The following is a 27124-nucleotide window of genomic DNA, read 5'->3' as shown; positions in this document are numbered from 1 at the left end:
TTCAGTGTTACAGTTAATTAAAGTTCACAATGGCATATGCTTTACAAACATTTTCCACCTTTCAATCTTAAATCCCAATGGCTGAACTTCTCCTTTATCTCTGTGCTATTTATATATCTTTTCTTCCTAATATTTTAAATTGCTTTTTGCTGTACTATTCATCGTGCCCTCTTCAGGATTTCCTTTTGTTTCCTCAGTCTAGTTTCTCTTTTCCTTTTCTTATTATATTTTCCTGTTAATAAACTCTTTTCTTTCTTTTATCCTGCTGCCTGTCTGCTCCATTCTTTTCTTTTCTTTTCTTTTTTATTGCGACATGCTCTTCCCTTTTCTTTGTGCCCCTATTAAGTCCAATAAGATCCTTTATCTGCTTATTATTTCCCTGACTCTCTTTTGCTTTTTCTGTCTTTGGGTTTTCATTTTCAATTCTTTCCATAATATCCAAGCTATCATCCTTTCTCAACCCAAATGATTCACGCATATTTGTCAACATTTCATATATTTCTTTAAGATCCCACCCCTCCATAGTGCCTGACTTTTAATTTGCTATTTTCCTTCTTCAGGTCCTTTCCCAATTCTTTACATTTCAAACCTCCCCCTTCAAACAAAAAAGGAAGAGGGTTTCATTTATTTTACTTTATTGTAAAATAAAGTAGTTAAACTGCTTGTGCTCAATTCAATTCCCTTCAAAATCAGCTCTTTCCTTTTCTTTTGTTCTTCAGAATGACTTCTTTCTGGTAGAAATGTAAATGCAAATGTAGCCTTTAACTCCAGGAAGACACAAAATGCAAATTATAACAAAGGAGTAGGAGAGGGAGGGTGTTTCTTATTTAGATTTTAAATAGTGTTGAAATCATGTTGAAAGCAATTCTCTTGGCTTTTGTTGTTAAACTCTGACTGCCCACTCCTTCAGTTCCCAATTTCGTCTCTGCCTGGTAATGGTTGTTTTCTGGTAAGTGCCTCCACTTCTTTCCCCCCCCCAATCAGATAGCTTAAGTTTTAAATGTAAACTTTAATCTTTAATCTTTAACTCCACGGGAGCACAGAATACAAGTTGTAGCAGAGAAGCAGGAGGGGGATATTCTTCTTCAGTTTTAAATTGAGTTGTTGTTGTTTCTCCCCCTCCCTCAGCTCTTTTGTAACGTTTCTGTGGGGTTTGAGGTTTATCAGTTATCAATTACCTGCTATTAATCCAAAATCTTTCCAGGTTTCAAGTTCAACTAGAGAGAAAGGTTTTTTTCTGTATTAATAAAATATTCAGTCCTTCTTTTAATTCCACCTCCTAAGCTGGATTCCATACTCTTTGGGCTGTAAATGTTTTAAACCACCATCTTTTTCCTTTCTCTTTGTTTTGCTATGCAGTTCCCAATTCCTCCATTTATGCTAGTTTACATTTGAAGTCTCTCCGAATCACAACTCCACTTTTATTCTATTGATGGGTTTTTAAATCTTCTCACCCAATCTTGTCACTTTGTCCAGCTGTCACTCCTGTTCTCCTGCTTAGCCTGGTTGCCTCCAATTTTATGACAGACATTTTGTCATGTCTGCTTCCCCCATTGCCTGGTCATAAAGCTAATCTCTGGCTTTCTAGGAACCAGTTTCTTCCCTCTTGGCCGTTCGAGATGCCACTCTTTTGTCACCTTCACTTGAAGAAGGATCTGGTCTAAAAGACCCCCAGACAATGGTTTGTCAGCCTGGATTCCACGGGTCCCTCAGGAGCCGTTTCCCAGTCTGTCTCGTTGCGGCGCTAACCAGAAGTCCGGAAAAGGCAAAGAACCTTGAGAGCATAAATAATATTGATGGACAGATCGGGATTTTTGAAAAGAAAGAAAGGGAAAAATGGAGGGTTGAATCACTAGCCCCATAGAGAGCCATTTGCTTGAAATAATTTGGACAGAAAGGAGAAAAAAGAGAAGTGACAAACCCCCTTAAGCACAAACTCTAAATTTGATTTTGAACTTGAAAAGTTTGTGTTTTTAAAGGAGTCTAGGAGCATGAAGATTTGCTTCGTCTGAGTGTATTTTAACTAACATATCTTAAGCAACTCCAATTAATGAGAACTGGAATGCAACAAGGGAGAAAGATCAAGAAAAAAGCACCATCTCCTTACTAACAACTGATAACGTAATCTTGCGTGTGTGGGAAATTTTAATTATCCAACTGCCATAAATCAGAACTTGGAAAAGCAGGAGGGAAGAAAAACATACTGGAATTTAGCTGTATGCAAGTTTGTTCCAATTAATATATTTTGAGCAATTATAACCAATGAGAAGCAGAAAGTACCACGGAAAAAATAATAACAAAATCAAGAACTGGGGAAATACGAAGTCTTTTTGGAGTTGCTAACTAACTGAATATGATAATGGAAAGATAATTAAATAAAGGTTAAAACATATGGAATATGGACAAATATGAAACTGATATGGGGAAATTATAAAGCAGATGTTTGTGATTCACTTTTATATATGATAATTAAACTGAGTTGCTAATTGATTGAATATGACACTAGAAGGACAATTAATCATGGGTTAAATATATGAAACATGGACATAAATAGAAGTGAGATGTGTACCGCTTGTTATTCTATATAGTAGATTAAGGGAATTGTAATGAATATTGAACAATAAGGATTGCCATTTATAGACAATTAAGGGTAATCTAAACCAAGATATGGAAAAGGAGAGGGAACATAAAATATACATAAAATATTAAAAAATGGGAAACTATTTTATTCTCACTGGAAAGAGACAAAAAATGTCCAACTGATTCATACATTTTCTAAGCTTTTTCTAAAATCAACAAGAATTAAGAAACAGAAAACAAAGCTATAAATTAAAAGTGAGCACATAACATCATTCAACCCAGAGTTCTCATTTGAGCAAATGAACAAATGAACAGGATCAAATTATCCTGTACTTTGGACACATCATGCAATCACTCAGTTCTCTGGAAAAGGCTGTAATTCTGGGAAAGGTAGAATGAAGGAGAAGAGGATGACCAGCAGAAAGATGGATAAAGTCAGTAACAAAGGTAATGAGTATATTATTGGGAGACATAAAAGAACAGATTGCCCTTTAGAATATCCACGCATGTGGTTGCTAGGAGTCAGTTTAGTGGCACATAATCAATCAAAGTACTTCATAAATAGAAGGTTCCACATTTAATTGCTAATGAAATGGATTTCAAATAATAAGTCTGGGAAATATTTCTTTCTGGACCAAAATATATACAAGAGATAGGCAGCTTAATGGCTCCATTCAACTCCAGCCAGAATACTTCAGTGTTCAGGGATAATAAAAACAAATCCAATACCTTTGGAGATCTGATTTTTCTTTAACACATTTGTCATTCTCCCACTTGGTGGTCTCATTTGCCTCCATTTTTTCAACATTTAGAAGGAGCAGGTAAGAAGTGTCTCATCGGCTAGCATTTACTTATTTAAAAATTTAGATGCCCATATATGTATCATTTAAAGACTTGTTCTCCCTCCCTCCCATTAGTTTCCTAGTATGTTGTCAGAAGTGGTAGTCAAAAAAAGAAAGAACAAATACACTACATAAAATAAAAACACTTTTATAAATGAGGAAACACAAAGTATTTATTTCTGACAGAAAAGCCCTTGAAGATATGTGAAGTTATAACATAAATGCTAATTTAAATCAGTGGTGGGCTGCAGGTGGTATGCCCCGGTGTAGGCGTACCGGGGCCAGCCCGGAGTACCAGATACCGTTCCGGTATGGTACTCCGGAGGGCCTAGCCACGCTCCTTACCTGTGTTTAAATGCACAGGACACTGCCGGGCCCGTTCCAAATGTACCGGTTGGAACGGAATTTGAAACCCACCATTGATTTAAACCTACCGTATTTTCACAACTATAAGCCGCACTGAAAATCCTAAAATTTGATCCAAAACCGGCAGTGCGGCTTATAACCCGGTGCGCTTTATATGTGGAAAAAGATCTCCCAGCTGCTTTCGGGGCTTCCTGGAGCGCCAAGAACCTTCGCGCTTTCTCCACACTCTCCTCGGCTCCTCACAACTGCAATAGACGTCCAGAAGCGGCAGGGGCTATCGAGTTGGAAATCCAATCCCCATTAGCCCCAAAAGCCGCTTCTGGACATCTATTGCAGTCGCGAGGAGCGGAGGAGAGTGCGAAGGTTCTTGGCGCTCCAGGAAGCCCCTAAAGCAGCTGGGGGAGGCGCGCAGTTTGGTTTCTCCTCCCTGGATGTCGCAGCAGCAGCCCCAAGCGCACCGATCTCTGTGTTTTTCGCATCGGGGCATGCTCTTGCAGCACACCCCGATGCGAAAAACACTGAGATCGGTGAGTTTGGGGCTGCTACTGCGACATCCAGGGAGGAGAAACCAAACCACGCACCTCCCCCAGCTGCTTTAGGGGCTTCCTGGAGCGCCAAGAACCTTCGCGCTCTCCTCCGCTCCTCGCGACTGCAATAGATGTCCAGAAGCGGCTTTTGGGGCTAATGGGGATTGGATTTCCAGCTCGATAGCCCCTGCCACTTCTGGACGTCTATTGCAGTTGTGAGGAGCCGAGGAGAATGTGGAGAAGAGCGTGAAGGTTCTTGGCGCTCCAGGAAGCCCCTAAAGCAGCTGGGGGAGGCACGTGGTTTGGTTTCTCCTCCCTGGATGTCGCAGTAGCAGCCCCAAACTCACCGATCTCAGTGTTTTTCGCATCGGGGTGTGCTGCAAGAGCATGCCCCGATGCGAAAAACACTGAGATCGGTGCGCTTGGGGCTGCTGCTGCGACATCCAGGGAGGAGAAACCAAACCGCGCACCTCCCCCAGCTGCTTTAGGGGCTTCCTGGAGCGCCAAGAACCTTCGCGCTCTCCTCGCGACTGCAGCAGATGTCCAGAAGCGTCGGGAAACGTGCGGCTTATAACCCGGTGCGCTTTATATGTGGAAAAAGTTTGAAAAATTAACGTTAATTGATACTGCGGCTTATAATCCGGTGCGGCTTTTGGTCGTGAAAATACGGTACATGATTTAGTAGCTGAGTATTTGTAGAGAGTTTAAAATACTTTTTAAAAAAATCAATATAATTACAATTCACTTCAGAAAAGTTCTTCAGGGCTATTGCCTTTTTATCATTCTGCATCAATTGTACAATTTACTATGAGAAAAATATTAAGAATGATTTACTATGAGATGTGAACATACCCTAACTCAGCTTGAAATGCTGCAAAATATGTCCATTTCCCAAAACCTAACTGTCAATAAACAGCTTTTCTATTTTCAAAACAGCTCTGAAGCAATGACTTTCTCAGAGAGCTCAGTTTTTGCTCATATATTCCCTAATAATAAGGATCAGAGATGGTAGGGATAGTGGAAATTTTGAATAGAGAATTGGTAAACACCACCACTGACTGCCCCTCCCCCCCCGCATTCATTCTCTGCCTCCCAAGTCCCAGCTGATCGGGAGGAAATGGGGATTTTACAGTAACCTTCCCCTGGAGTGGGGTGGGAATGGAGATTTTACAGGATCCTTCCCCTGCCACACCCACTAAGCCACACCCACCAAGCCATGTCATGCCAACCAAGCTATGCCCACAGAATAGGTAGTAAAAAAAATGAATCCAACCATTAATAAGGACACTTGCAATAATTTTGGATAGAGCTGTATAAAATAAAATAAAAATAAAATCTATAAGTACATTTTAAAGACTAACCAAGTGTGTGAAATATAAAGATGTAATTTCTTCTCCTCCATCCATGGTGATAAGGAAAAGATTTTCCGTCTGGGAAAACATTATAGCTGTTGTTATGTGTACAATTTACCCAGCTACAGTCATCAATCCACTGGGTCCAATTATAAACATATTCATCAGAAAGAACTGAAGAATCTAAAAACAAAAAGGAAAAAATAGGTGGGATGGGAGAGAAGCAAAACAATTTTTAAAGCATTTTCTTCAGACTGGTGTCTTTCATATATTGGAATTTAATTCCTTCATTTCAATAGAATGTGGAAAACTTCAGATTGAAAAATAAGGATCAGGTTTATCAAAGCTGCAGTCCTAAACATAGTTATTAAGAACTTCTTGGACTAATACAGATTGCCTTAAGTAGAAAAACAAATTGGATGCAATTTCAATCATATTAATAAAGTCATATGGTATCTGTAGTATCTAAAGCTAGCTAAATTACCTGGCCCCCTGAAACAGAAAAATCCCATCTTGCACCTTCTCTGACAGTAAAATAACCCAATAATAACAACAGCAATAAAACCATTACTTACTATTTAGGCACATTCGATCATATATTATATTGCTGTCATTATCTTCCTTCTGACATCTGGGAAATTTTAGTTTTGCAATAAATGTCACATTAGATCCTATAAGAGCTGGGCTATCAGAGGTCAAACTAGCTACTACTCTTCCCCCTGAAAAGCAAAAGATAAAATAAACCTATTACATTACAATTCTCCTTTTCCTTCACAGAGCACCAGAAAACTGTGGTGCACCAAATTCCCCATTACATCTCCCACTGCCATTTTATTTTGAATACAATTTTATGAATTATGGAATCAGTTTGCTGTTGCAATATGCTAGAAACCAGGAGACTGAGAGATGTTCTCCTGCCTTAGGACAAAGCCAGATGGGTGACCTTGGCTAATCACTCTCCCTTAGCCTTGAGAAGGAAGCAATATCAATTCTGAAATCCTGCCAAGAAAATTGTAGGGACTTGTCCACGAAGTCATTGAAGTCAAAAGTGCTGACTCAAAAAGTGAGATATCAATATGCATACATGTACATAGCTAAATATTATATAGACAGCCCTCAACTTGAGATCACACTTGAGCCCAAATGTACCTTGGCAAGTGAAAAAAATTATTATGTGAGTTTTATCCCATTTTACAGCTTTTCTCACCAAATTTCTTGCTATATTTGTTAAGTGAAACAAACAGTTGTTAAATCAGTAACATGGTTATTAAGTGAATCTGGTTTCCCCATTGACTTTACTTGTCAGAAGGTTGCAAAAGGGAATCACATGATCCTGGGACACTGCAACCATCATAAATGTGAGTCAGTTGACAAGCATCCAAATGTAAATCATGTGACCATGTGGATGCTGCAACAATCATAAGTGCGTAAAATGGTCATGGCACTTTTTTCAGTGCTTTTGCAACTTTGAATAGTCACTAAGCGGACTATTGTAAGTTTAGGACTACCTGTACTACATCTTTCCAAAATGTTTCATGATTCTTAGAGAGTTCTTGTAGCATGTACTAGTCTTTTCACTTTCTAAATTTAATTTTAATAAGTTATATCAAATATAGTATGAAAAATTCTGTTTGTATAAATTGAAATATTCCATGCAAATAGCATAATCATATTATGCAATACTTTCTGAGGCTAGCTAGACAACAAAACCACCCATGCATAAGATGGGGATGTCTGCTGGGATATTCAAAAAGTTTTCCAAATGCAACACACACACACACACACACACACACACACACAAATTATAGATGTGTGTGTGTGTGTGTGTGTAATTTTGTGTTAATAAAGTGGATTTAAAAATGTTTTTCCCCCTTCTTATATAATGATTGAATAATTTTTGAAGCTTGCAAAATATTATTGGAAGTGAATTTTAAAGTATGTATGTTAAGAGGAAATTTAAAATATATATTAGAACTAAAGCATTGGAAATGTTTTTAAAGAAAACTTTAGTGTTTTAAAATGATGTAAAAAGATTTTTTCCATTTAAGTTTAAAGAATCTGATAGAATATAGTAAATGCTGTTAATATAAATGATGATAATCTGTAAAGATTACTAAGTGAAAACAGAAATATATATTATTTCCCATAGCAAGGGAGGGAAATCAGAGATGGTTAAATTGACTGATTTATCCAAAGAAGAGAATATATCTAATGTTGGTTCTATTTAGAAATCGCTTCTGGATTTTGTGCCTGTGATGGGAAAAAATTTTTTTTTGGAATTCGGTTTTGGTAACTAGATAGATTTGTTGTTATATAAAGGGCTAGTATATATTGCTCTGAAAAAAGTAAAAAGCTGACATTGTAATGTTATTAAATTCTACTGCACTAAAGAGCATCAGAAGTCAACATCTTGTTTTCTTCTTCCACCTTCTATCCCACATTTTCTCTTCTTCTCTTTTTTCTAGTTTTCCATTATTTTTATTTACCTTTTACTTTGTATTCTGATAAACCAATAAAATTTGTATATTCCTCAAATATATTAACTAATTTGGGGGATGAGGAATGAAGAAGTGGAATGGAAGATTCTACTGAAGTGTTTAGCTGGATAGATGGCTGGCTGACATTATAAATATACATTTTCCATTTTGGTTCTCTCCAAATTATTTTTTAAAGAATATTTCAATGACACTCCCAAAGGCAAACTATTTATTGAATAATAGAAAAAGCAAGGAATACGCTAATTTTCTAATCTACATTGATTCCTACATCCCAGTTAAACTTCAATGGAGGCATTGTGAGAGAATTGTCCTCGGGACTTTCTTCAAAATAGACCCATGGAAATTCTGGGAGATGGCAGAATGACAGTGAATCTTCAACAGTGGAGAATAATCCCAGCATCCTCTATTGCCTCGGGCAAATGTATCAAGTCAGATTGGCATCAAGTCTTGCTTAGTTCTCTTTCTTTGATAAACCATACTGCACGTCAGGCACTCAGCCAAGTACCCAACAATTAATGTTTGAAACCTAATTGAAAAATAAATCAATAGAAAATTATTCTTTTCATAATTTAAAACGCCTGATTTATAATCTCATATCAGAGATGTATGTATGTATGTATGTCAGTAGGAGGATCAAAAAAGTAAAAATGATGACTGTGATCATGAGACTGTAGCATCATCTCTTGTTTATTACTGTCCCAGTGTAAAAGGGATGAGCCTCCAATCATGTGGTCTTGGCGTGCGTGAGTTTTTGGATTCCTCTGTCGAGGCCATTTCAATAGAAAATGTACAAACTAAATTCAAATTTGGAAAGAATTGTTATTGGCATTAAAAAGAACTTTAAATTAGGATTAATCTTCTTCCTTGAGATTTTATTCAAGTGAATCTTGGTTCAGGCTAACATGAATTTAGGACTTAGGGTTAGTGCTGTCTTAAGCTCCTGATGCAAACTGATGCAAAAGAGTTAGTATTGGTAGCAGATGCATGATATTAGAAAAAGTTTTTACTAAAAAAAGCTGCACTATTGCCAGGATTTTGGGAGGGAGGGTTTATCCCAGTTTAAAATACTGATTTCAATTATTAAAATTCTAAAGTATTTTGGGCCATAACCATATGACAGTCAGACCATTGCTGCATTGCTGTAAATGGGAAAGATCTCTTCATTAATGCTCTCCTTTTACTTACTTATTTACTTATTGATTACATTTATATCAAGGGTGGGCTCTGGCTGCTGCTACTATCAGTTTGCTCAGGGACGTGCTGCATGCATGCACTTGATGCGTAGTACTAAAAAATGCTTCTGCGCATGCACAGAAGCAAAAAACAAGATGGCACCATCTATGGCGCCACTGAGAAAACCAGTTCGGGGGTGTGGCAGGCCAAGTTACTAGCTACTCGCCCAAATTGGTCAGAACCGGTAGGAACCCACCTCTGATTTATATGCCTCTATCTTATTATCCAGTGACTCTGGGCAGCTTACGATGTCATATACAACAATGTAAAAGATTAGAAGACTAAAAGATTTATTTGTCCAACTGTTCAACATGGAAAAGTAATGTTTCTTCTCTGTTGATTGTAAATTAAAAAATGTATTTTTAAACTCAAGGGTTACATTTAAATAGCTTGTGACATAGGAAAATTCTAAATCTAACCTTAAGCATAAACTTTACTCTAAAATTACCCTCAAGTTCAAAGTATTTTAACTAGAAATCTCAAACAAGCTACATCCTAGCCTTAGATCCATGTTAATGCCAATATTCTAAACCATACACATAAAAACTGTGGTGGGATCACTTACCTTCCCTACCGGTTCGCAAATGTAAGACACGTGCCACATCTGCACCACCTTCTGCACATGCACAGAAAGTCACACATTACCTCATGGTGGGTGAGTGGAGCCTACTGCAGCTCCCACTACTCGTTCGCCCAAACTGGAGCAAATTGGATGAATACCACCTTTGCATAAAAACCATATCACAACTCACCCTGCCACACCTTCGCCACGTGCATACACAGAACTGTCTCCTTCTGTCTACACACAGGTAAGCATTTGCGCTAGACTATCCTCCCCTCCTTACTGACCAGCATCTTCCAAAGCTGTTGTCATTGCAACCCCCTCCCCTTGGAGCTCCAAGCGGGTGGTGGGGTGGTGGGGCACTGGGGTGAGCCCTCAGCACTTTTTACACTGGCGGGAAAAAACGCTGAGGAGGATCCTTGCTTACCTTTAATCTGTTCAGCTGGCCGAGAAAGTGGCAGGCAAGCGGCCAGGACCGTCCAGCATGGGCGGGCAGTAAGGGAAGCAAGCCCCGGGCCAGCATCCCTGCCTCCTTCCTCTGAGAGCCAGCTTGGGATATGGCCAGCCTCCCCCACCGCTGTGCTCTTTCCTCACCATCCATGCGGAGCTTCTGCCAATGGGGCACCTCCCATTTCACCCCCGTGCATGCCCCTCTCCACTGGCTGCAACCTGACCCCTGCCTGATCAGCTGGGTGGCTGTCCGGGAAAGTGGCAGGTGAGTGGGCAGGCGGCTAGGGTCGGCCTGGCCTCCAACACTCCATCTGGCATGGGCAGCTGCAGCAAGCAGTAAAGGAAGCAAGCCCTGGGCCAGCATCTTTCCTCCGAGAGCTGGCTTGGGGGATGGCCAGCCTCCCCCACAGCTGCACCCTTCCCTCATTGTTCATGCAGAGTCTCTGCCAGCGGGGCATCTTCCTGCTGGATGCAGCCCAGCCCCACCTGGTCAGCTGGGCAGGTGCGGCTGGGACTGTCGTGCGTATCCTTCCCTCACTCAACTGCTATTGCCGGGAGGCCCCCAGGGTAAGTGAGGGAAGGAGAGGGGCCAGAGAAAGAAAGGAGGTGCATAATAAAGCAGCCCCCACTACCAAGGGCAAAGGGGCGTGCCTTCGCCCTCTGCTATCACGTGCCTTCTTTCTTTCTCCAGCCCCTCTTCTTCTCTTGCTTGCCCTGGTGTCACCCTGGTGATAGCAGCCAAGCAAGGGAAGGATAAGGCAGCCCCCACAGCCAAGGACAAAGGGGAGCGCCCCTCCAGGCATCCTTTTGTCTCTGCTTAACCCTCATCATCGTTTCTTTGGCTGTTTTGACTATGCAACGGGGGGGGGGGAGAGCAGGAGGAAAGCAGCAGGAGGTGGGTGGGCAAAGTGAGAAAGGGGGGGGAGAAAAACTCACTCGCAAGCATGCTGTCTTCACCCCTGCAGGTGGCGCTTTGCTGCACCTGCCCCAATGAGTGAAGGAGGGGCTGACCACAAACTGCCCATCTGTGTTCAAACCAGCCCGCCTCCTCTCTCCCTGCACAGGCTCTCTGGAGGGGGAGGGAAGGTCTCTCCCAAGACTGGTTTCTTTCGTTCCCTCCTGCAGCACCAGTCCGTAGGGGGAGGGCACGGAGCATTTGGTGGCTATGAAGAAAGTGAGGCAGAAATCTTCACTGGTTTTGTGGGCGTGGCTAAGTGGGGGCATGACTAAGTGAGGGGCATGTGACTGAGTCGGCATGGGCATGAGTGATATTGTTGGCCATGCCCACTCAGTCACATGTCCCCCACCTAGCCACGCTCACTGAACTGAAAATTTTTTGAAATGTTGATACGTCCGTTGAAGTATCATAGACTAATTCTAAAAGAAGCACTAAGTATAAAAAGTAGCCCTAAGCAAATAAAGCATAATATTAACATAGGCCTAACAAACTCAAGAAAATCTAATGTTAAAACTGTCTAATTCCATTAATAAATTTTAATCCAAAGCCTGTAGTTTCCAAATTGTGTGTTGGGGCACTCCATCAGCTACTGAAAGATAATATTTTGTAAAAATGTTTTTTGTGATATTTACAAAGCTCAATTTTGCAACATCCATCTGTGACATTATATCTTTTTAACAGTAAAGCTGCCATGAATTGAGAAAGTTTAGGATCCTGTACCAAATTAAAATCAGTTGTATCACAAAATAATTTTCATTCTATTATCATTCATCAAGGTATAATTACTTACAAGTCTCAAGAAGTCTAATCAATTCCAATAGATATTTTAAATCCTAAACTTAATACATAAATTCAAAAGAATGCTCCAGTCTAATTGTAATACTAATGATATGGCAGAACTTTCGTTACTCCAAATATTTGGCTAATGATGGTGCCAAGTCATGTGTGCAGTATGAGAGAAGACAAGTTTGATAATATTGACTAAAGATACCCTTAACTTGTGTAAAAATAGCTAAACAAAAAATCCTTATATTATAAAAAAACAGCCATATATTTTCACAAACAAAAAAATTCATTATTCTACAGAAAACAAAATTATTACTCTTGCCAAGCTCCACTTACACTGTATCATCCATATTATTCTACAGTTGCATTCACTTCAGGCTGATTGCCTTCCCCCACTCATCTTTATCCTATCATGAAAATAGAATTACCTTTCCAGCAGTTTTTCCATCTGGAGTCTCCTTTCTCCCAGATAGGATAAAGCTTATCATTCCAGTTATTACGATCAGAATACCAATGATCCAGCCTGTGGTTGTGCTTGTTATGAGAATATGCTGTTCTATGAGTCATCACATCTCTAAATACTACACAGAGAAATTCAAAACATCAACAAAGTTAAGAATTTTATTTGTTTTCCACACGAACAGAAGGTTTATGTGCCCATATTTCATGCTAATGGATCCTCATTCAGAAAACTGTAAAAATAGCTTTTTTCAGGAGTTATGCAATTCTGCCTTTGGATGGGAGATGCCAAAACTAACCTTCTGGTCCAACCTGCTTTACCCCTGATCACACTATATTGAGGGCAATATGGAATCCACAAATATGGTTACATTGTGCCAATCCCTTCTTCACAGAATTTTAGCACTCCTATAAACTCACTTTATTTAATTATGTATACTGATAAAAGGTAACGGTAAAGGTTCCCCTCGCACATATGTGCTAGTCAGCGCTGTCCGAAGACGTCTCTGTGGCCATGTGGCTAGCAAGACTAAACAATGAAGGCGCACGGAATGCTGTTACCTTCCCACTAAAGGTGGATCCTATTTTTCTACTTGCATTTTCCCATTTTTCCTTTCAAACTGCTGGGTTGACAGAAGCTGGGACAAGTAACGGAAACTTACTCTGTTACATGGCACTAGGGATTCGAATCGCTGAACTGCGACCTTTCTGATTGACAAGCTCAGTGTATTCGCCACTGAGCCACCATGTCGAAAGTACACCAATACAACTGCACTAATTTGAAAATATATCCTATATCTGTGTGTACTGATGAAAGTCTGTTCACTCTCCGTAATCACATTATATATAGTGTTTTGAAGGTTGTTTAAAGCATTTCCCATTTTGACCAATAGACCAATAGTGCCACAGAAGATTATTTTCTTCATTTTAATTGTCATTATTATTCAAAATATTTGAATTAATATTTTAAAACACAATTATTACTTTGTGCCATTATATGAGGGTTGATTAAAAAGTAATGCTTCCAATTTCACCAACAGAAGGCAAGACGAATGCACTAGAAGATTGGATATGTTTAACATTTGTTCTTTCACTTTAGTCAATGGGAAGACAGAGTGAAAAAAGTTTGCACTTCTGTGCTTGAATGCTTTAAGCAACATTCTGCAATTGAAGTTTTGATGCCTGGAGGAGACCCTGCAAATGCAGATTAGGGTGATTACTGCCTTTGATATAAATACTCTGTGTCAATTTTATGAGTCACTCACACATAAAGTGGGTGAGTTGGGGATAATTGTTTTGTGTACTTAAGAACAAAATATATAATTTATAACTGCAAGTAAAGTGTTTCACTTTAGACAAATGCTGATGAACTGATTAAAGAAAAATAACATCATTCCAATAAAAACTGCAATTAAGTTTGGCACTTAGCAAGAGCATGTGGGTCACATTATTGATGTTTTTTAATATCAGAAGTTTTTGCAACACAAGTTCCTTACATGCTGATGGCAGAGAATGAAGCTTCAAGAGTTTAAATTTGCCAGCAATTTTCATACTATGAAAGAAGGGGAGGGTTTTCTTCACAGCCTCATGATAGCTAACCAAGCATGGGCTCATCATAATGATCTAAAAAGATTATCATAAAGTTTCAACTGGGGGGGGGAACAAACCTATGCCTCAGCAGGAATCTCAGCAACTTTAAGAGTGTGAAAATCCAACTTCCAAAATTCCCCAGTGTGCAAGCAATCTCCTCCCCAAAATCTTATAGAATAATAAGAGTTCTAACCTTTTGCACCTTGTAATGAGATTGTTGTCTTATATTATTCATTGATAAATAATTTTAAAAAATTAAAAACCTTGAAATATGGGATGTTTCATAAAATGGTTTTGTTTAAGCCTCAATAAAAAGAAAACTACACTTTTTTCGTGTTATAAAAGTGCTGCAATAAAATAAAAACTCGTGTCAGATTCTTTCCAGATGAAGAAAGACTTAATTCATTCAACATGTCAAAATTTAGGTTATGTTGATGCATATCAGAATTTTCCGAGACTTATTTTATTCAAAATATTTTCCATGCACCCATGTCCTGCATTCACCTTTTGCACAACCTTCTCTAAGAATGGGAGGTTGGAAACTGGATAAAAATTAGGCAGATAGGTGGAATCCAGTGATGGTTTTTAAGGAGGAAGTGAACCTGGGTTTGCTTAAAAAGCATCCGGAAATGTCCCCTCCTCTAGTGATATATTAATCACATCTGAACCCACCATCCTCAAGCTTTCACCATCCAGGATGAACAAGGATCTAACTAAGAAGTAGTGGCACTGACAGCATCAAGGGTCCTGTCCACTTAATCAGGCCAAGTGAATCAAATTGTTCCTAAATAACACGGCAAGACTTCTCCTGTGGCATCTCACATGGACTATCTCCATGCATGGGGTCCAACTGGGAATGAATCTGAGTGACTTCGTCCATCAGATGCTGAACAAACTCTTCTTCCTGCCCCTGAAAAAGATAGCCTGAGCCCCCATGACCTAGGAGGGAATGGGCAACCCAAAACAGAGCCTCTGGGCAGCACTCTGACAATGCGATAAGAGCAGAGAAATACTGGTGTTTCACCACTCTTACTGCACAATGTAGGTCTTAATAGTGGCTCTAAGTCGTGCCCATCAGAGTCATCCCTTGTCTTCCTCCAGCGATGTTCTAGGCATCTCTAGGTCCTTTTCAGAACTTGTAGCTCCTCCGTAAACCAAGGGGAGGGTTGGAAGCAATAAGTTAAGAGAGGCCGCATGTGCACAATCCTGTCCAAAACCATTGCTGCCGCCACAGTTTTAGCAGGCTCATGCAGCCATACCCCCAAATATGTCTCAGTTCCTATCAAGGTCCATGAGTTACTGGGGTCAAACCATCCAAATGGGTCCAGCCTCCTTTTGGTGGGGGCACCATTACAGGATATGACCATGACAAGGGGACTAGTCTTAAACCCCCTCCTCACCAGGTCATTTTGCCATTGCTCCGACAAAAAAAATCAAATCTGGCATGTGACCATTGTCCCAAGTCAGCCAGAAAATCTGAGATGGCTGCCATGGTGGCCATGGATTCCTGGACTGCTTCTGAGGTTGCACTCAGCTTGAAGTCACCCAGAAACATAAGTTTGGGGAACTCCACCACCAGCCCTGAGATGGTCTCCAACAGTTCAGACAAGAAGTTTCCTGCACAGCAAAGAGGCTGGTATATTGCTAATATGTCTGAACTGTCAGAAGGCCGGAACATACCACCTCTATTAAGCATTGGGGGCATTTTCTCCTGTAACGGCTTATGTTCACTTGGTCGTATATGCATCATATCTCATCCAAAAGAAGGTGAGTCAAAATGGTTGCAGGTGGAGTTGACTTCTCCTGTGAACTTATCAGCTGTCCAGATAAGTTACTATTAAAGAAAGAAGGAGGTGGGCTTCTGTGTTATGTCAAGTTGTGCTTCCTGGGAAAAGCATGTGAAATCAGCGATCTGGATGTGTCCTCAGATAATTGCTGCAGCTCACTATCAACCTTAGCTATAATACCTAAAATGCCTACTTCTGGATTTGGCAGGACAACTAGGTCTTGATTATATTCCCTTAGGAATGAAAATAGAAGTTGACTGAGAATAGCTCAAGTGTGCAGATGGCCACTTGGAAAAAGTCAGAAAATTAAAATGTTCTTTCTTCATATAATCTGGACAAGATTTTAGCTGTTGGAGATTAATACTGTGAATTAGAAGCACAAAGTTTCTATAATTATTTATAGGGTTCCTTGAGTGCATTCAGCCCATATATTTCTGGGCCAGACCATGGCTCATGTTTATGAGGAACAGTGATTTGAGAATTAATTTGAAGAAGGGAGCCAAAATATATGGCCTCAGATATATCCTTAAGAGGGTAAAATATGTCACATGATAATGCAAAAACAATGCCCCCATTACTTATAATATGAGTTAATAACTCCTTTTGGGGGGAGAAATTGGAAGTAAAGAAGAGATCCAAGAGTATGATTAACCCTTCCCCTTGAAGTTTTTCCACTTCTTAAGTAATTTCTTAAACAATAGAATTCAGAATGCTTGTCTTCCCAAAAAGTATTTCAGAGATGTAAGGTTTCAAACTGTAGCTTTTGTGTCATTTTGCATCTTAAAATTTCCCTGTCTCAAAATGACCTGGCTTTGAAAATATTTGACCATTATTGCTTGTATTGTGTAAAGAATTAAGAAGTATTTTAATTTCTAAATGTGGTGTATGGTAGTGAAAGTATGGTATTTCACTGACACACTGCCAGGAAAAGAGATAGCCATACTGTTTGAGAGAGGGTCAGTCCTTGCAAGAGATAATAGTCATCCCAAGACAAACATGCTCTTTCTGAGTGATAATTTGCCATATACACATTCTTGGTCAGAGGTGTTTAATATGTCAGCAGCTGGTACAATTACATATTCAGTTATTGTGAAGTGTCAGGATGCATAGAGAATGTAGCTTTGCAGCCCATGCACACAGGTATGTTGTAATGTAGGGTTCATTTTGCTTCTCTTTCTTATTCCTCATTGAAAATACCTAACATAGAACACAATCCTGACTATGAATAATCCAGGAATAAACAAAATATAAACATAAATCTGTTTTCCACATAGGACTTTAATATAAAAGCTAAAGGATGCTGAGAAGAAATTGTTTTTGACCATTTGTTCTAACATGAATCTTGTAATCCTTACAGGTTTCTGATGAAATGTCCCTCCTGATCTTAATAAGATCTTCTTCTACATAAACATGTGTGTAGAATTACAGACCATCTTGTGGTGCAGTACAGTACAAACAGAACAAAATTTTCACACTTGTTTTTCTTTATATTTGGGAAATCTCTACTTTCTTAAGCAGAATCCCTCATCCCCAAATTTCACTTGATTCCTAGAAAGTGCTTTTAGAAGTATAAATTAAAGGAAAATATGCCATCATTTCTATATCTGATTCCCCCACCCAGAATTTGCAATTCTACAGCCAGTTTTCATATGGAGGAGGAGAAATGGAAAAAGCAAGGAACTCACGTTTGGAAGCTGTAGCACTCAGAACATGTTCACCAACAAACAGGCATCCAAGGAGAAAGAATAGGCAAGTCCACTTCATCCTGAATAGATAGACAAAAGACAACCACACTACAGGACTTGTACAACCTGACTTGATGTTCCTCTCAACTCTTCAAAGTAAGACTGGGATAACAATTCCCTCCTCTCTTCCTCTCTTTGGTTAAATTAAGATCTTGGGGCTCATCATGTGATGGGCCTGGATTAAGAAGAGATGCATGATTTTGTTTTTTCTCCCTCCCTTCTTCCCCCTCCCTGCAGCTCATGTGCTTATGAGTCATTCCTCTCACTTTTAATATTCACTGGGATTTTTATGCAGCTCTGTTTTACCTTTCATGCATTTCTAGTGCACTTTCGCGTCTTTAACAGAGTAGCCATAATCATGTAGTCTGCTAATATTTTAATTCTTACAGTGATTCAAAGATGGGCAGGTTCTACATCTTCCAGGAATGGTGTCTGGAGTAGCTGAGAATTACAAGTGCTTCCAAGAGTTCTATAACAGTAAAATTAGGACCATCAAGATGGGGTTACATACTCCAGGACTAAATGCAATTCAAGCACACTACGGTATATATTAGTCCTATAACACAGGAACACAACGTTGGCCCTAGTTTTTTCAATTTGTACAAACTTCCTTAAGGCAAGCAGGACATGAATTAAGCATTTGTAGTGGACAAAAGATTTGACAGGGGAAAATGTGTGCCTTAAAACTGAAAGTTTCACTCAAAATTTTGAAAATTGAATCTGATTTTTTTGGAATGCAGCTACTAAGCCATGCAAAAGCAGGTCCTTAAACAAAGTTACACACCTTTGCCCTTGAGCATCAGTTATCAAAGTGTGGTCTGAGGATCTTTTGGGGTCCCTGCCCTTTCAGAGATCTGTAAAGTCTAATAAATGAATATTTTAAAATTTCTCATCATTATTTTCTAATATAATAAATACTGACAAATATAACACACATAAACCAAAATTCTTTGGAGTCTTCAACTATTTTTAAGAATGTAAAGGATTCTTCAAACAAAATGTTTTGAGAATTGCTACCCAAGAGAAACATACCATTGGAATGTTGATGTTGATTTTATTTATATGCCGCCCTTTTCCCCGAAGGGGACTCAGGACGGCTCACAACTCAACCAGGGAAGGGGGATACAAACAAGAATTTAAAACGACATAAAAAACAATGCATGATTAAAACACAACAGTCATACCAATTCGAGATGGGGGCAACAGTTCTTTAGCCCCAGGCCTGTCGGAACAGCCAGGTTTTAAGGGCTTTGCGGAAGGCCTGGAGGATGATGAGGGTTCGAATCTCCAGGGGAGTTCATTCCAGAGGGTCAGAGCAGCCACAGAGAAGGCTCTCCTCCGAGTAGTCGCCAGTCGACACTGGCCGGCAGATGGAATTCGGAGGAGGCCTAATCTGTGCGATCTAATCGGTGGAGGTAATTGGCAGCAGGCGGTCTCTCAAGTACCCAGGTCCAATACCATGAAGGGCTTTATGAATATGAATTGGTCTTTGTGTTCTGCCCATGCCTTCATGTGTGCCTTCTCTTTTTGTGTCTCACCTACTTTTTTAGAAACAGATGTTATTTTCATTTCATGAGATCTGTGGGTAGATTCTACACAAAAATGCTGCAAGGTCTAATAAAGTTTAAAAGCTTAAGTAGATCATTCCGTTTCCCTACAGTACCCAGCCAAATGCCATATTAGATTCAAGATCACAAATCATGACACAAAATTGTGAGACACCACTTTAACTAATTCTAACTAATTTAATCTGCTAACTCCAATCTATTGAACATTGTCATGATGCTTAAAAAACCATTCTCTGACAGGAAACACTCTTAAATGCTCAGTAGGACTCCCTTTAGTGTTGTATTAGAAATCATCATTAGCTAGTGGCATAAATTCGAGAGGGACATATATTCACTAAAAATTGTAAAAAAAAAGTGTATACCACTGTATACAGTGGTATACAGTATATACCACTGTATATGGTCAGCTGTTTCCTATGCTCTCCCATACATAAAGCATACTTTCTTCAGAAGTTTAGATGGCATTCACATGATTGCCAAGTGACTTACTCTTTTACCCTGGGAATCATCCAGTTTATTGTCTGTAGGTGTGCTGAATTACAACTCCCATCAGCTGACAGCTGGCACAGGCAAAGCCTGCTGGGAAAATTCTGAGAGTCTAATTTATCAGAGTTTTATTAGATTGAAGAAGGCTAAAAGTTATGGCTCTTTCTTCACTGTCTTTGAATGCTATTTGTCACATGGCACACACTACTAGCTTAACTATTAAATACAATAGGCCCCCTCTTTCAATTGGAGAAGGGAAAGGAAATTGGCTCCTTTTATAAACTCAACAACAACAAAAAATGACATGTGGGAGCAAAACGTGATAGCTTGACAGAGTTAAATTTGATTAGCAAAAGTTTTCTTCTACCCAATCTCTGAAAATAACCCTGAAATAAGGTATTTATCCCTCTAAATAAAACAAGTCAATCTTGTGTCACCTACTTTGTTATCAAATGATTTGTTTTGTCATGTCCAGACGGGTCCTCTGTAACTTGTGTCTTCTCCAGATATTCCCAATAGGCATCAGGCTTCATGCTGGATAACACATCTAGTATGTCACCACACAAATTATTAGGTTGCATAAATCTTATTAAGATGTTTTGAAAGATAGCTGAAAAACAGTTGATGCTGGACTTTTTACAAGATTCTTAGAGGTTTGGCGATAATATAGTATATGACTCCCCAGTGTTGGTGTTAAAAAAAGTATTCATGCAATCATGTAGTTTAATATTTCTATATTTCTGTCCCAAGCACATTTAACTGCAAAATCATAGCAACGCTTCATTGTAATTAGTAGCCAAACTTCAGTCACAAGTTTGCAGGATCCAATCTGGGTTGATCACGGGACCAGAGATTTTGTCTTCAGAGCTTTCAGATTCATGATGTACTCTCATCTACAAGGAATTGGGAACCTCAGGGTATTTATATGGTGCCTGTTGTATGTACATTTTTAGATGCAGATTGGGGTATTGAGGGCTGGCTATTAAATCGTTTCCTTGTGCAGCCAAGCTCTTGCCTTTATCAAGTAATTGATAAAGTGGGATAAATCAGCATTCCTGTTGATTGATGAGCATCCAATTTCCCAGGGTTCAGTCACTTCCATGGTTGTTTTTCTGCCTGCTCGTCCCACAATCTTAGTATCTGCAAAATTGAATGTATGTTGTTGTTTATTACAATATGAGGCTACCAAGAAAGGCTATGATCAGAGGATGTATTCATCAGGAATTATATGACCAACAAGCAATCAGAGAAAGATGGCAGGAACATGCAGAACAACTTTACACAAATGAAAAAACAAGGCAAGCTGCAAGAAGAGAAGCTGACCTACCAGAAATGGAACTAGATCTCCTGGAGGAGGAAGCATTCAACCAGTTGCCAAACTGCAAAGTCTGAGAAGTTGATGGAATTCCTGCAGAGCTGCTAAGTCCACTGCCAACAAAAACACTGAAAGTGCTTTGCCAAAGGTCGCAAAAAGTGATCACATGACCCTGGGACACTTCAACTTATCAAAAATACATGCCTGTTGTCAAACAGCCAAATCTTGATCACTGACCGGGGATGCTGCAATAGTTGGTCACTAAACAAATGCTTGCAAGTTGAGAACTATCTGTATGTGGTAAAAACAGATATTTTAATAGAAGAAATATTAATACTGTGGATGAGAATTTAAAGCCAGAAGCAGATGAATAATGTATAAAATAAAGCAATATTCACAGCCTATTCTACAGCTTTAAAAAGCTTTTTTATATTAAAATACAAATTTAAATGTATCTATTGTGGAAATGAATACTTTCTAAAATTCTGGAAAGTAGATACAACAAAAATAGACAAAAGTAGGAAAATATTATTTCATTAAATTTGTTAGGAAAAACAGCAGCAATGCTTCTTATTATTAGTTAAAATGTTCAGTGTGAATAAACAGCATCTATTAAAATCAAATTAAAAGCAAAATAAGAATAATAAAAGGAAAAATAGTTTAAAAGGGGACAGAAGTTATGACAAGTACCAAATAGACAAATTTGCTAATAAAATTGAATTCCATTTCAAACCGTATTAAATAATGAAATTTTTCCTGCACTTTTTGTCCAAATTGTCCAAAGTTACTAGACAATTCAGCCACTATTATTAGATTTATACTGAGTAGAACACAAAAGTATTACAATCTGAAAATTACAAATTAAATTTGTTACTTGCTCCTGCCTGGACTCTTCTCAAATCCTGAAAATAAAATTGACCGCATTGTCCAAAATTCCAAGGCAACTTAGCCTAGAGGGAAATTCTGGGAATTGTAGTCTCAAACATGTATGGAGACACAGCTCTTTGCCATATTTCAGTATTTATGTTTTGGCCTAGAAGATATCCCACCTTCTGGGCAGAGTTGAGATATATGACTCAATTACATAATGTTTAAAACTCCTACAAGGGCAAACTGGAGAAAACCCAAGAAGAGTAGAAAAGAAGGTAGCAAAATAAAAAGGTTGTGAATGATGGAAGTTTCCATTCTCTCCCCCCATCTTCTTGTAATATTGTCTTCCTCTTGTCTTTTATTAAATATGGATAACAAAACTGAACAATGAAATAATATTTTAGTCTCAAATAAGGTGTGAGAGTAAATTATATAACTATAAAATGTATAACCATCATTAATGTATTGTTTGTAGTTATGCACTGACAAAGAAACATTCATTTAGATAATGACTGTAAAAAAACTAATGGGCTGCACATTTCTGTTTATCACTTGAGATATATTAAAGCATCATGGTTTCTTTTGAGTGTTTTTAAAATAGTCAAGCTTCAAATCCCCCAGATTAGAATTGCAAATGGCTTTTGTTCATTTTTTTTGCTTTCACAAATGTAAATCCATTTTTTTTGCCTAATCTTGTGATTATACAATAAATTCTTGACATTTGATATTGTCTGACACTGTACCTAGCTTTAACCCTAAAATCATATGAGAGGGGAGGATGAGGTAGCCAAAATAAGCAGATGTAATCAATTGGTTTTGCAATTCACAAACAGACAGAAGCTTTTTAGGGGCAAATTTATAAGAGTCCTATAAATTTTCAATAAAATACTCACCTTATCTGGTGCCTTCCAAATAAATTGGGATTAAAACACTCTAACTTTCTGGCAAGTATTGCCCATACAGATCGAGAAATTAGTTATTTGATTTACCAAGCTAGTGTTAACTTTAATGAATGAGCTTTTTAGTACCCTATTTGGGAGTGTTAATTAGATAAATTTAAATCATTTTGGTTTCATGTATGAAATAATGGAAAGGAGGGAAGGAAATTTCTTTTCACAAGTCCTTTCTCTGTCATTTTTTCCTGCTATATTACATATCATTTTACAGCTTCACACAAGTCTCAAAAAGCCAATTTTTGTTAAGATTATGTTAAAAAGTTCAGTTCTGTCCCTACCTCCTCCGAAGTTCCAGTGTACTAAATAGAACTTAATCTTATGTTTTCAATTGCAACCAACTGTAATTGATTGATCAAACACTTGAGAGGGAAGGCCTTGTTTGCTGTTCTGATTAAAGAAAACAGAAGATTAACCTATTCATTATTCTACATTTAAAAATAGTTATTAAAGAAAAATATCTTTTGGCTCATTATTTACACTTAACAAAATCCTCCCCCACACTTTTCCTTTTGTAAGAGGGAATATATTTATAGAAGGAAGAGGCTCACATGTTGGCAGAAAGAATTATTTTATCTTAAGTAATGCGTTTTATAGAACTAATGGGATTAACTTTTCAAAGCATTGAAAGTGAAAAAAATTGTTTGCTACTTTCTCTTAAAAAGCCCTGATTTAATGCTTCTTCAGATACAAAGGCATTTTTTGTATGTGTGTTTCAAGGCAAAAATTGCCATAGTCATTTCCCACTTTTTGAGAAAATGCTGTCAATAGATACCAACTGAACAATTTGTTTAATACAATTCTGAGGAAGTTTGAGAATCTACAGATAAGCTGTAGCACCCTTTATACAGGCAGTCCTTGACGGACGACTGAGCCAAATTTTCCATAACTAAGCGAGACAATTGCTAAGAGTGTTTTGTCCCATTTTACAACTTTTCTTGTAACAGTTGTTAAGTGAATCACTGTACTTGTTTTGTTAATAACAGTTGTAAAATGAATCTGGCTTCCCCAAGACTTTGCTTGTCAGAGTCACAAATAGTGATCATATGTCTGTGGGATATTGCAATCATCATAAGGCAGTTGCCAAGTATCTGAATTTTGATCATGTGCCATAAGGATTCTGCAATGGTCATAAGTTTGAAAAAAAAAAGTCCCTTTTTCCAGTGCCATTGTAATGGTCATTAAATTAATGACTGTAAATTAAGGACACTCTGTATTCTATATACCTTGCCTTTAAAAAATATTTTCAAAAGGAAGATCTACTTTTATATATTGGAGTGTCTGTTTTAGATCACTCAGCTTTATAGAGAAAAAACAAGCTATCCTATGATAGCTATCCCTTGAAAGCCACACCATTTATTAATTACATGGTCATGGTTGTTCACCATTATCATAATTTTCATCTTATAGATTCGTGCAAAGTTTCAGAACAGGCCAATAAGTATTATTTATAACTTTTTTTTTCTAGTTAGAGAAGGGCAAGATTCAATCAAATGGACCTCTAAGCATAAAAATGCTCTGTAAATTGTTTTAAATGCTATGTAATCCTTGATATGCAACCATGTCTGAAGTTACAAAAGCACTGAAAAAGCTACTTTAATTAAAGCAGTCTGTTGCAACTTAAACTCTTGAAACCAAAAATAAAATGAAAGTTTTATAGATCTTATTTTTGGAAGATTAAATGGGAAATATAAAGGTTTCCCTGTCAATCATATCCGACTCTACGACAGGGCGATCAAACGTGCAGGCCGCGGACTGGATGCATCACACACTGGCCACTCCCATGCCATTTAGCAGAGGAAAAAGTAACAATATGTCACATGATAGCATCATGACGTTGCGAGTTTGACATCCCTGCTCTAGGATATGATGATCATCTTTGTTTCTTGGTCATGGGAGCCAGCATTGTCCAAAGAAAATTTCTCTGATCATGTGGCCAGCATGACTTACGGTGCCCAGAATGCTCATATCTTCCCACTGAAGTGGTACATGTTAAGCTACTTGCATTTGTATGCTTTCTAACTGCCAGGTGGGCAAGTTAGGGCAGGAATGGAAGCTCACCCCATTGTGTGTATCTCAGATCTTGAACCTGGACTGCTGCGTCTCCAGCTGACAAGCTCAATGTCTTTAACCGTTGAGCTTGTCAGCAGCTCTCCCCATAACTAGCAGTTTTATTCAATAAATATAATTGTAAAATATTGATAGTGGACTATTTATTATAATGAACAATTTAACCAAATTGTTTGGCCCTTTACATTTACCATCTATATTCTGTTCCTGTATAGCCTCTACAAAATTGATCACAATGCCATCCATTATAGTGTTTTGGATGTTTGTGCCCTCTCACTGTGGAACAAGAGCTGTTGAGGACTATACATTCAAAATTGCTTTCCTTACATATTGTAGTCTGTCCTTCAAAATGTATAGTTTATATTATATAAGAAAACAATTTATTTTGTGTTTTCATCACTGTGAGGGGAAATCTAATTTTTAAAAAGATAACTTTATGTCATTGCAACCTATAGGTACAGTATCTAAATTAAGATAATTAAGATCGGTTTTCAGTCTGCCAAATTGCTCTTAACGCTATGTCTTTTTCTCATCTGTCTTTTTGAAAACCAATTTCTACTCTGTAATCAGAAGTAATCTAATTACCTTGAGCATATGACAGAGCACATGCTGGGACTATGTTTCATGTGATCTAGAATAAAAATTCATAAATTATTTATAGAAATGTGACTAGCTTGCTGACAGGAAAACAGTGTATTAAACAATAAAAATGCCTATTCATGCTGTCGCAATATTTTAGCAGCAATTTTAAAGATTTAAAGTGATTAACTTTGTAGAACTGCTTCCCAAATTTCTTGCCTTCTAGTTGAGTTTTACCAGGTAGACCAGATAAAAGACATGACTAAATAAGCTGGTTCGTTATTGTAAAGCTATTATTAATAGAATCTTGCAATTCTGGAAGTACAATTCTCCTGCCATCACTCTGCATTCACACAGAGAACTTTAGCTGCTGTGGTGACATAGTAGTTAGAATGTACTATTGCAGGTTAATTCAGCCCACAGCAGTTCAATTCTGATCGGCTGACTCAATCTTCCATCAAGATTGGTAAAATGAGGACCCAGATTGTTGGGGGCAAAATGCTGACCATGTAAACCTCTCAGAGGGGGCTGTAAAGCACTGTGGGGAACAGTATACAAATCTAAGTGCTATTGCTAACTTCTGAGCCTCTTGCTCCAAACACTATAAATTGAAGGCTGTGCTGTCTCTTATTTGACCCTTTCCTAGATAGCATCTCTTTGCCCATCTCCCAGGGTCTTTCCCACATGCCATTACTTTGAGTTAGACAACAAGCTCTCTGAGCCAGGTAACATATTGTAAAATGTAACTTAACAAGTCTCTTGGAGACTTGTGCTGTAGAACAATAAATCACTCCCTAGTTGACAGTTTCAATATCTGATATACAGTATCCTAAAACATGTAGGATTAGCATGGAACATGCTGGAAGGAGGCAATGGCAAACCACTTCTGAAAATCCTTGCCAAAAAAAAAAAAGACTTGTCCAGGCAGTATCTGAGAATTGGACACAATTGAAAGGAAGAAAAAAAAGGTAATTTTAAATACTGTTCAAAACAATGACATATAAACCACAGTATTCTTAGTTTATGTATACTGCAGGTTGTACTCGTATTGCACTACTTTGCTGAGATGGTATCCCTTAATTTTAATACCATAACAACAACATATGTAACATAGTAAGCTAAGTGAGTTGAGTGAGATTGGCCATGAGATAGTCACTGTAAACTGACAGTAAGTCCATTAGAAATTTGCCTGCATTTTCCTGAACAAAGCCAACACCTTAGCCCATGATGGTGAACCTATGGCATGCATGCCACAGGTGGCACGCAGCGCCCTCTCTGTGGGTACACGGGCCATCACTGCAGTTCATCTCTGCCTTGCATGTGTGTGTGCCTTCTGGCAGCCAGCTAATTGTCGGGTCTCTGCCGTGCATGCATGGTGTACAGAGTGGGCATGTGTGCATGCATTGGCAAGGGGTGTGCCCAGGGGGGGCGCACACACATGCGTGGGGTGCATGCAGGAGAGACATGGGCATGGCACATGCATGCATGAAGGGGCATGGCATATGCACGCATGCACATTGCATTTTGGGGGTTCAGGTGCACGCCCCC

General features: G+C 38.6%; 1 protein-coding gene across 4 annotated transcripts in view; it reads right to left on the bottom strand.

Annotated features, from left to right (window-relative positions):
• Window positions 1–21334, bottom strand: part of GPNMB (glycoprotein nmb) — a 35802-nt gene extending 14468 nt beyond the window's left edge. The window contains exons 1-7 of one of the 4 annotated variants that reach the window (XM_087712785.1): window positions 21117–21334; window positions 20231–20336; window positions 18123–18204; window positions 17676–17755; window positions 12583–12735; window positions 6243–6386; window positions 5677–5850 (exon numbers count right to left, since the gene is read on the bottom strand). In XM_087712785.1, the coding sequence (XP_087568911.1) occupies window positions 5677–5850; window positions 6243–6386; window positions 12583–12735; window positions 17676–17754 (550 nt within the window). In that variant the 5' untranslated portion in view covers window position 17755; window positions 18123–18204; window positions 20231–20336; window positions 21117–21334. Of the gene's footprint in view, window positions 1–5676; window positions 5851–6242; window positions 6387–12582; window positions 12736–17675; window positions 17947–18122; window positions 18205–20230; window positions 20337–21116 lie in introns of those variants that run through there. The other 3 variants (XM_014055007.2, XM_014055015.2, XM_087712786.1) reach the window with 3 other exon arrangements.
• Between the last annotated feature and the right edge of the window lie 5790 nt (window positions 21335–27124).

The sequence above is a fragment of the Thamnophis sirtalis genome, unplaced genomic scaffold, assembly GCF_051295495.1.
Source record: "Thamnophis sirtalis isolate CommonGarterSnake01/CBP01778 unplaced genomic scaffold, rThaSir2_p1.2 scaffold_4, whole genome shotgun sequence".
Lineage (NCBI taxonomy): Eukaryota > Metazoa > Chordata > Lepidosauria > Squamata > Natricidae > Thamnophis > Thamnophis sirtalis.
Note: the sequence above shows the minus strand (reverse complement) of the source record. Positions and strands in the feature narration are given on the sequence as shown.